This window comes from Physeter macrocephalus, chromosome 11 (genome assembly GCF_002837175.3).
Source record: "Physeter macrocephalus isolate SW-GA chromosome 11, ASM283717v5, whole genome shotgun sequence".
Classification (NCBI taxonomy): domain Eukaryota; kingdom Metazoa; phylum Chordata; class Mammalia; order Artiodactyla; family Physeteridae; genus Physeter; species Physeter macrocephalus.
In genome coordinates, this window is record NC_041224.1 from 23033899 (window position 1) to 23045532 (window position 11634).

At 39.1% G+C, this 11634-nt stretch overlaps 1 protein-coding gene across 33 annotated transcripts in view; it reads right to left on the reverse strand.

Annotated features, from left to right (window-relative positions):
• The window catches only part of PARD3 (par-3 family cell polarity regulator), a 678698-nt gene that overhangs the window by 163784 nt on the left and 503280 nt on the right, over positions 1 to 11634 (reverse strand). For all 33 annotated transcript variants that reach the window (XR_002892687.3, XM_055087799.1, XM_055087804.1 and 30 more), the window contains one exon: positions 7990 to 8232. Coding sequence is in view for 32 of the 33 variants with exons in the window: in XM_055087799.1 (XP_054943774.1) it covers positions 7990 to 8232 (243 nt within the window). In the remaining variant the exon portion in view is untranslated. The remainder of the gene's footprint in view (positions 1 to 7989; positions 8233 to 11634) is intronic.

Consider the following 11634-nt stretch of genomic DNA (forward strand, 5'->3'; position numbering starts at 1 on the left):
GCCGCGGAGCGGCTGGGCCCGTGAGCCATGGCCGCTGAGCCTGCGCGTCCGGAGCCTGTGCTCTGCAACAGGAGAGGCCACAACAGTGAGAGGCCCGCGTACCGTAAAAAAAAAAAAAAAAAAATTTATTGTGGTAAGAACACTTAACAATGAGATCTTCCTTCTCAATAAATTTTCAATTTACATTTCAACAAGCACTCAATACAGTTTTTTGATCTATGGGCACAATGTTGTATAGCAGATCTCAAGAAGCTTTTCATCTTGCATAACTGAAATTTCATACCCATATATTAGCAATCCCCCATTTCCCTCTCCCGCAGCCCTGGCAACTATGATTCTATTCTTTGCTTTTTTAAGTTTGACTATGTTAGATACCTCATATAAATTTGAGTTATGCAGTATTTTTTCTTCTGTGATTGACTTATTTCATTTAGCATAACATCCTCAAGGCTCATTTATGTTGTTGCCTATAGCAGGATTTCCTTTTTTAACAGCCTACATCTTCAAGTCTCTCTCCAACCTTGACTCTCCCACCTCCTTCACTTATATGATCCACTGGGACCATCTGGAGAATCCAGGGAAACGTCCCCATTTTAAGATCTTTAACGTAATCAGATCTGCAGTGTCCTTTTTCTTGCATGAAGCAACATATTTACAGGTTCCAGGGACTAGGGCAGGGGCATCTTTGGGGGACCATTATTATGCCTACTACATGGAGTGAACAAGATGTAGGAAAGAAGAAACAGCAGTCTCTATCAATCCTAGATTAATCTTTCAAGAAGTTTGGATTAGAAGTGAAGAGGAAAAATAGGGCAGAGAATAGCCAGAGGTTAAAAAACAATATTTTTTTTAAACAGCATGATCAAGACATCATGTTTATCAGCTACGCAGAAGTGACAGCAGAGACGCACAGGCTAAGAAGGGACCAGGAAGGGGGCCTGAGGAACAGGCTCCTTGCAGGGGTGGGGCTGGGAGCCAGAAGAGTGTTCCCAGGGCTGGCCAAGAAGAAGGAAAACCCATCCTCAGCAAGCAGGGAGAGAGAGGTGGTCCAGGCACAGACAGAGGAGGTGGATGGAGCTGGCCAAGGTCAGAGATGTGTAGTGGGGACACTTAGATGGGGCCAGGGTGGAGCTCGTTCATCAGCAAAACATGTGCAAAACACATGTTACAATGAGATGGATTCCATTTGAAAATTACTTTCTCACATCTCAAGAAAAGCCGAGATTAAAAAAATAACTAAGTAAATGTAAGTAAATAAAATTGTATTTGACTTTTTGAATAGCAAATACAACTTTGTTATATGACCCAACCTTTTAAAAAGAGCACTTGTTTAATAACAGCCTGTAGCTAAGAAAATTAGTTTTGTTCTGTGCTTGCCAGACTTCCTTTTGACACAACTGGCTTCCGGTTTTTAATGGGGGAAAAAACAAGTTCACAGAGGTCTTTTCTTTTAAAATCGGCATTTTCTCTTTAGTCGTAAAATGCATGCAAAAAGCATATGATTATGGTATTTATGTTTCCATTAAAGTGTCCTCAGCAAGCTGGGGGAGTCTAGCCTACTATTTTCCTGCTATTTAGATTTACAGCAGCACAGTAACTGTTTTATTTCAATTATATTTGAGGACAATGCTCTCTTGGTGGCAAATGATTGCATGGTGACAGTCAGCAAATGTCCATTAGAGCTGTCTTTCTGTGGAGTTTTTAACTACAGATTCTTGGATCTGACTATAAAAATATGAATTGCATCGTGTCCTCAAATAAATAAAAAACATTATCGACTGACATTCCATCAATTCTTTGCTAGAATTCAAAGCACACGAAATTTTGAATTGAAATTGTATAACTTACATGGAAAGAAACTTTTTGGTAAGTGTCAAGAAACACTGAATAAAGTTTATGAATAACACCTGCAGGCTGACCTTTTGAATAAAATGATGATTCAGTCATAGGTGAAAAATGGGCATTTATGAATGCCCAGTTAAAGCTGTACTCAATGTGGAAATTATAAATTATTTCACCTCTTCACTGTAAACAGACCTTACTAAACTAACCGATAATGGAGTTCCAGTTTGTTTTTGATTAGCCCAAGAATAGTACGGTTCAAAGGGTGGGTGGACCAATTGCATTAGTCAACTGAGGTGCTTATTGAAAATGTGAGTTCTTAGTCCCCAGCCAGATCTACTGCATCAGGATACCAATGGGTGGAGGTCAACACTGGCGAGAAGCACTCCACGTTCTTCATATACATGCCAAAATTTGAAAGATCACTGTTCTAGAATGCAGGCTTTCATAATTCTTGAGAGCATGATCCCTACCTGCCTGGCCCACCAGAAGACAATCTTATGTAAAGAGTAATGTCAACATTTTCCCCAAGGTTTGAGAAGTCCAAGCCTCCATATCTCCATGGAGCACTGAAGCTTGGAATCAGCAAAACTTTCATGAAAGTAAAACAGGAAGAACTTCAAAGACTTCCATGAAAGTACAAAACGAATACCTTCAAATTCTCAAAAAACAGACTGAAATTGATGACTCATGTCCTGACACCACTATCCCCCTAACTCATCCTCAAATAAGACATTTTTTCAGTACCTACCATCTACTTTTTCTTCCAAGTATTTATACTATAGAAGCAATCTGGTATGCCTCACACTGAACTCAATAAGTCCTAATTTAAAGAGAAATGGTTCATGATATGATGTGATTTATGGAGAATACTTAGTGACCAACCTACTTGATGACTGAACTGTGGGCATCAGAGAACTGCATCCCCACACTTTTATATGTATGTTAAGTATAAGGAATAAAACCATCTTTATTCATTCCATTTTCATTCCTTGCTTGTTTCTGTATCCAGGTGGGGATGCTGTCCTTTCCTGAGAGTAAGTGCCCATTTCCCAACTTATAATACCAACAGCAAACACCTAAATAGTGCTTACTGTGGACCAGGCACTGTGCTAAGTGCTTGGAAGATATTAACAGACTTAGTCCACCCCAAGCCTAATGAGGTAAGTACCACTATTATCCCCATTTTACAGATGAGGAAAATGAAGCACAGAGTTCACACTAATGGTGGACGAGCCCAGAAGCAAAGTCAGGCAGTGTGTATCTTGGACATCACACTTAGCTGCCTCTGATTTTATAACAGGAGACTTCCCTGGTGGCGCAGTGGGTAAGACTCTTCATTCTCCATGCAGGGGGCCTGGGTTCGATCCCTGGTCAGGGAACTAGATCCCACACGCTTGCCTCAACTAAGAGTTCGCATGCCACAACGAAGAAGTCTGCGTGCTGCAACTAAGACCTGCCGCAACCAAATAAATAAATAAATGAAATTTTTAAAAAAAGAGTTTCTGATTTTATAACAGGATTATTGATAGAGGTAGGAGAGAGTGGTATATCAGAGTTAAGAATGATAAATGCTGTCAGTAACACTGCACTGCAAATTTGAAAGCTGCTAAGGGAGCAAATCTTGAAAGTTCTCATCACGAGGGAAACAATTTTTTTTAACTTTTCATGGTGACACGTGGTAAGTATATATTGCACTGATCATTTCACAATGTGTACAAATGTTGAATTAGTGTGTCATACACCCAAAACTAATACAATATTGTATGTCAATTATACTTCAAATACATCAATAAAAAAAGGATAAATGCTAGCAGACATTTGATTGATAACATTTCTTTAAGTAGAGGCTAGCAAAACAAAAGGTAGAAGAGATTATTGAATGACACTGAAGAATCTCACAATTCTTACTTAATTTCACAACATACTGTGGCAATGATTTGACTAGGGGGTAGTTCTCCAATGTGTAGACAGCCTTGATATAAAAATGATGATTCCCTTGGGCTCCTGTGTGTATGATTCCCTAAGCTCAGAATGGTGTTGGGCATGAAACAGAACCCTGATAGAGGGAGACTTAGGTAAGGAAGGGCTCAGTTCCCAGGTAACAGGAGCAGAGGGCGGGCATCCCAGGACTGAAGCCACTGCTCAAGGGACCAGGCTGCTTCCCTCTTCCTCCATGTGGCCTTCATCCTCAGGCTTATTAGATGAGCCCCATCTAAGGGCACCATCCAAATCCAGGCAGGGAGAAGGGAAAATGGCAAAGGGAAAAAGCTGAGTCGGCTCTATTTTCATCAGGAAAAACCTAACTTGGCAGAAAGTCCCATCCTCTGAGACTGTGGATCCTATAAATGAGTCCCACTTAGCTCATTCATCAGAAAAATGTCACGTGGTCACCTCTTACTGCAAAGGGAGCCTGGGAAATTGAAAATTTTAAGCTGGGCACATTGCATCAGAAGACACAGCAATCACATAGGAAACACACTCCGCCAAAGAGATATAGGACTAGGAATCATTTACAATAGCTACGTCTTTGAGGTCTCTGGTTATAAGCAGGATAAAAGTAAGTTCACCAACACTTTTGTGAGTTTGAGCTTTGTTATTCGTAGAAAACAGAAGGGTAGGGGTGACTTCTCTGGCATCCACCCAACATGAAAACTCAGAATATTACCAAGGGCATTAATAAATAGTAGTAACAACGGCCAAAGGGTACAGTCAGATAATATTTCGTGTGTCAATCCAATTAAACAGGCATGGACAATATTGCCAGACAGAGTATGAAGCTATCGTAGAAAAAGCATTTTATAAATAATATGTGGAAATTGAGAAAGTGTCCCATTTTGACATGAAATTCACAGCACTTAATAAATTATCCCTGGTTATTTCCATGTGGGACTACCAGATCCACATTTCCATTAGATCAATCAAAACTATAAGCAATGAAATTCAGAATATGGCTTTCTTACTGAATCATAAAAATCCCAGAACAGACTCAGGCTACGCTTCAGACTGTCAACAGACTGGCGACGCGCCCATGAAATCCAAAAATTTGAACAGTAAAGTTCATCTGACACCAACAGCAAACTCGGGTGAAATTTAGTTCGTTGATGGGAGTTTCTTTATTGAGTAAAAACTCTCTCTGAGGAGTTTCAAGTTTTATGTTTCCGTCATTTAACTTTTTAGAAACTTAAGAGAAGCATATTCTAGATCAGCTTATGTGTTATTTCACTGTCTGAATTTAAGTTTACAGACACAGAGGCACCAAGAAATGCTACTTTTATGGTCTCGAGTTAATGGTAAGAGAAGCAGGTTGGACTTCATGCATTAGGATGCGTGGATGTAGCACACGGGTCAAAGGTCATGGGATCCAGACATGCAAAAGAACTGCAGAATCTAACTGAGAAGAGTGATGGCTGAACTGAGTCAGCCCTTGGCTGTGGAGCAAACAAACTGAAATGAACCAGGCATGGAGCATCCACAATCATATTCATGATTTGTGTGAGACTTTAGATTTTAAAAAAACATTATTGGCCACATTAAATTAATGTTGTTCATTTGAACGTAATGGTTTTACTGTTTTGCTTGTATTTCATTTGTAAAGATGTTTGATTTTATAGTTACATGATGGCCATAAACAGGAGTTTGGCCCTATTTTATTTTTATACATATTTAAGTAACATTATAATCAAAACAATTTAACTCTATGCGGCGGTATCAAGAGATCATCTTGTAAAGAGTCTCAAGGCTACTCAAGTCTGAGAAACACTTTTTTATAGCTTTTACTCTGACAGAAAAAGGCAGTGGAGGTGATGCCATTACTTCCAAACCAAATGCAAATTCAATTATAGGTTGATGAAGAAATACTTTACAGGTGCCATAATTCCCACCTTTTGGGATTAATGAAACCATTGTTCAATGGACAGCTTATTCTCTGAAAAAAATAATAATTACAAAATCACAAAACATAAATTTCTGTGATCCATTTTTTTAAAAATAAATTATATCTCTCTTGAGTTGGACACGTCTCAGAAAGTCTGTAGTCCAATCACCCTTCTGGGACACTAATACATCGAACTGTAAAATCTCTGACACAGTTGTCTGGGATATGCCTGAGTGAGGCTGCGAGGGGCTTTGAACATACCGATGTGTATGACGTGACTCTGAGCTCTTCTCCCCAAGACCAAAGCCTCCTCTGGAACGGGCTGCTGAGTGGGATTTTGATGGAAATGAATTAGGAGGCTGAGTTTCAGTCTGAGGTCAGCTTGGGGCAGAACTGAGCCTGCAGGCTGGGATGCTGGGGACCCTAGTAGTCAGGACCCTGGACACAGAAGGCCTTTTGAAAATCTGCAGAGATCTTCAGGAGGCTTAGACTCTTGTTAGGGCACTGGGGTTTAAAGCAACCATTTCTGGACCCCAGGAGCTGGAGAGACCCCTTCTGACTCCCAGCTCTGTCAGGGGGGGATTTCTGAGCCATGTGAATAATCACTATCAGTCACTATCTTTTCGATTTTCAAACTAGATGTGGAAGGTGCTGAAAATGATCAATGTTTTTATCGATGATCAATAACACATTAACTAATTTTCTTTTAGTTCCTCCAGGAGTTACTAACTGGCCGTGCCAGTGTTGCTGCTGTGCCTTCTCCCAAGAAAACACTTTCCATGGGGCATCCATGGCCTTCAAGTGCGATTTGACCTTTGACAAACAGCTTTCACAAGTACAGCAAAAACCTAGTAAAGTTTTTAAGAAAATGTCACTCGCTGATAATAACCTTATTCTTTGACTCCTGATACATCCATATTAGATAATAAGCACAGTGAACACCAAAGGGGTTTAAATAAACCATAAGCCTCCTATGTTAACTTACAAGGCTGACTCATTACAATCAACACCAAACAGATCTTCATAAAAGAATTTTTTAAAACCCGAAAACCACACAAAACCAAACAAAAAAGAAAGAACAGAACAACAATCTGCTTCTCCTTTTGCTATTCTTTAAAACGCTTCTATCTGGGTTTGCCTGAGGGTTACCTGTTGCCTTTGCAAACCTTTATTAAAAATAGTTGCAAGTAAATAGCTAAAACATAGACAGCTTGCAAAATAAAGCAGCCAAATAACACATGGGTGCTAGAGACAAAGGAATTCCAATGCATCTCTAGTCTTGTAGGGGTTCATAAAGTACAGCACCAGCATCAGACCCGGGAACTTGTTAGAAATGCAAATTCTTGGGCTCCACTCCAGTCCTACAGAATCACAATTCTGGAGAAGGGTTAATCCAACTGTGTTTTAAGAAGCCCTCCAGGTATCTGACGTGTGCTAAAGAACCACTAGTTTGAAGTGAGACCTACTATTTTTAAGCCTAGCTTCACTACAGAGCAATGATTATAAGACATCACAACAAGATGGGATGGAATGAGTGTGTTGTTTATGATGATAGCATGCATGTGTTTCAAATAAAAAGAAATGAATATTATGTTCTTCATGAACTAAACTTTATATAGTGCTTGAATACATAAATGAAGGAGCTGAAGATCTGTTTCTAAATTGTTTCAGATAAAATTTGAAATAAATATATAACCATTAACATAGGGTCAGCATTGCACTCCTCTGTGCTACACTAATATACACAGTCAGACCTGTGGTCTGTGGCTATTAACAAGCAATTTGAAGACTGGCTATACTATACATCTCATTCACTAATTCTTTCATGATATGAAATCATGTCAGCAAAAAAAAAAAAAATGGCCCAAATCAATCATAATTGGAACAAATCATGTCATTGCCCATCTACTTAACTACCACGACTAGAGGCTCTCCTAGCAATAAAAGGAAATATGCCTTAAATAGAAGAACCATAGTTTCAAGTTTGCTTCTTATTTGAGTTATAAAGTACAGGTTAGTTCTCCCATCTGAAACCATTTTAAAACAAGATGACATATTTTGGGATCACGAGACAAGCTATCGAAATCTCTACTGTTCCTTCCATTAGGCTTCGATTTGTGCAAAGTCAATACTCTTAGACACAGGGGGTTTTTAAAGGCCATTAATAAAAGGCAGCTCTAGTTTGAGAATTGATGAACAATCTACTCCCTTGTCACAAACTATATAAAAGTTGATTTGGAAGCAATACCTTGACTGCTCCAGGAGCCTACCTGTCTGCAGGTAAAGGTTTGGAATTCCGCGGCTTCTTCACTTGGGCATACAAAGCATCCATCATATGCCCTTCTCTTGGGCTCTGGGGTCTGGTGCTGAGAGCCATGGAACCTTCATAGGAAGAAATTCCCCCGTACATCAACTCATCATCACAGCCAAATGTCCGATGAAAATCTTGGATTTCAGCATAGTCACGCTCCCGAGCCTGTCGCTCCCTAAATTCTCGAGTTTTCGCTTGAATCCTGTAAAATTAGAATAAGTTGGAAAAAGAGAAACTATGTCTTTCCTAAGAACTGCATATAGAAACATTCCTCAAAATATGTTGTAAAATACCTATTATTTCATGTAGTTCTAAGAAGATAGATAGGATAAACGATGTTATATTCATTCTAGATCGTCAAGGTAATGTCATGGAAGCTCAAAAATTATCATTTCAGATAGCTTTGTTCATGTCAGTAAGACATAGTCATGACTTACATCTTAATTTAAATGATCACTTATTAACTAGCTTTTAAAATTCACTAGGAATAGTTTTAGGCATCCACTTGGGTTTTACTCATGACATTTTTTGAGGAGAAAAGTTACACACGTATATACTATATATGTATACATTTACGTGTGGGTGCACCATGTACAATCTTACTCATTACAAATATACCATACAGGTTCAACATACTATGAAGCTTAACCATGAATCCACACCACAATTCTTTATTAATGGCAAAAGAAGATCTCAGTTTAATGATCGTGACTTTGATTTTATGTGATGTATACAGAACTGGCAAATCCTGAGATAAAGGACAAGAAGGCATGTATCTAATCAAATTTTGAAATAAAACTTGCCTGTGTTATAACTAAGAAACAGACCTTAAATAACCCCTTTTACTGAAGATATGTTTAAATATTTCCTAAGATTTTATTAAGCTACTTGGTACAAAGTCCTCCTCAACCTATTGAAATAATATATGTCCTAAGATGGTCTTAGTTAGCTGAAGATAATTCAACTACCCTTGATAGAATTCTGATAACTTTTGATGGGAAAACAATATTTCTATTACATACTTACAAATTTAAATGTTAACTTAAAAGTGAAGTCTTATTTATAAAAAACATTTTCAGCTGTGTTTAATATCTTACTGCAAAGTTATTTACCTTTTTCATACTTGAAGTAGACCACTGCTAGCATAAATGATACATAAATGTATTCAAAAGAATACAGAAAAGATAAAAAATCAGATGAAAAATCAGTCCAATAAAAGAAAAAAACAACTACAGGCCAACATTTCTCATGAATATGGAAACAAAATTCCTTAACAGAATATTAGCAAATAGAATTTGGAAATATATAAAAAGAATTACACACCATGACCAAGTGATGTCTATTGCAGGAATGCAAGGCTAGTTCAATATTGAAAAATCAATCAATGTAATACATCATATTAACAAGCTAAAGAAGAAAAATCACATGATTATATCAACTGATGCACAAAATGCATCTGACAAAATTCAACACCCTCATGACAGAAATCCTCAAAAAACTAGTAACAGAGCAGAACTAACCTCCTAACCTTGATAGAAAGCATCTATAAAAAACCTACTGGTAACATAATGGAAAAAGACTGAATGCTTTCCCTTAAGATTAGAAAAAGGTAAGGATGCCTGCTCCCACCACTGTAATTCAGCAGGATGCTGGGAATTCTAGACAATGAAACAAGCCTAAAAAAGGAAATAAATGGCATACAGATTGGAAAGAAAGAAATAAAAAACTGTTCCTTTTTTTTTTTTTTAAAAAACTGTTCTTATTTGTAGATAACATGATGGTCTTTGTAGAAAATCCCAAGAAATCTACAAAAATCTCCTAGAACTAAAAAGAAAGTTCAGTAAGGTCACAGGATACAACATTAGTATACAAAAATCCATTGTATTTCTATATGCTGGCAATGAACACAGATGCCAAAATTAAAAATACGATGTCATTTACAATCAATAAAAAATGAGGGCTTCCCTGGTGGTGCAGTGGTTGAGAGTCCACCTGCCGATGCAGGGGACACAGGTTCGTGCCCCGGTCCGGGAAGATCCCACATGCCACGGAGCGGCTAGGCCCGTGAGCCATGGCCGCTGAGCCTGCGCATCCGGAGCCTGTGCTCCGCAACAGGAGAAGTCACAACAGTGGGAGGCCCACATACCGCAAAATAAATAAATAAATAAATAAATAAATAATAAAAAATGAAATACTTAGATTATAATGGTTGGTTTATAGATAGGCATAAAATACATAGATGTAAACCTAACATAACATGTACAGGACTTATATGCCAAAAACTATACAAAGATGATGAAAGAAATCAAGGAAGATCTAAAACCTGGAGAAACAAATGGTATTCACGGATGAAAGACTCAACATAGTAAAGTCAGTTCTCCCCAAGCTGATATGTAGTTTTAATGTAATTCCTATAAAAAACCCAACAAGATTCTAGTAAATATAGACAAGATTATTTTTAAATTTATATGAAAAGGCAAAGGATAGAACAGCTAAACAATTGTGAAGAGAACAATAATGTGGGAGGAATAACACTTCCTGATTGCAAGACTGGTAATACACCTGTAATAATCAAGATGGTGTGCTCCCCTCCCAGGAGCCTGTGCAGCCCGCCACTGACAGGGTCCCGGGATCCAAGGACAACTTCCCCGGGAGAACGCACGGCATGCCTCAGGCTGGTGCAACGTCATGCCGGCCTCTGCCGCCGCAGGCTCGCCCCGCATCCGTACCCCTCCCTCCCTCCGGCCTGAGTGAGCCAGAACTCTCGAATGAGCTACTCCTTTAACCCTGTCCTGTCTGAGCAGATGCCCTCAGGTGACGTACACGCAGAGGCGGGGCCAAGTCCAAAGCTGAACCCCAGGAGCTGTGAGAACAAAGAGAAGAGGGGGTGGTCTCTCCCAGCAGCCTCAGAAGCAGCAGATTAAAGCTCCACAATCAACTTGAAGTGCCCTGCATCTGTGGAATACCTAAATAGACAGCAAATCATCGCAAGTTGAGGAGGTGGACTTTGGGAGCAAGATATATTATTTTTTTCCCCTATTTCTCTTTTTGTGAGTGTGTATGTGTGTGCTTCGGTGTGAGATTTTGTCTGTATAGTTTTGCTTTCACCATTGGTCCTAGGGTTCTGACCGTCCCGTTTTTTTTACTTTTTAAAATTTTTCTTCTTAATAATTATTTTTTATTTTAATAACTTTATTTTATCCCACTTTATTTTATATTCTTTCTTTCTTCCTTTCTCCTTTCCTTTCCCCCTTGCTTCCTTCCTTCCTTTCTTCCTCTCCTTTCTATTTTTTCTCCCTTTTATTCTGAGCCATGTGGATTAAAGGCTCTTGGTGCTCCAGCCAGGCATGAGGGCTGTGTCTCTGAGGTGGGAGAACCAAATTCAGGACACTGGTCCACAAGACACCTCCCAGCTCCACGTAATATCAAACGGCAAAAATCTCCCAGAGATCTCCACCTCAACACCAAGACCCAGCTTCACTCAACGACCAGCAAGCTACAGTGCTGGACACCCTATGCCCAACAACTAGCAAGACAGGACCACAGCCCCATCCATTAGCAGAGAGGCTGCCTAAAATCATAATAAGGCTACAGACACCCCAAA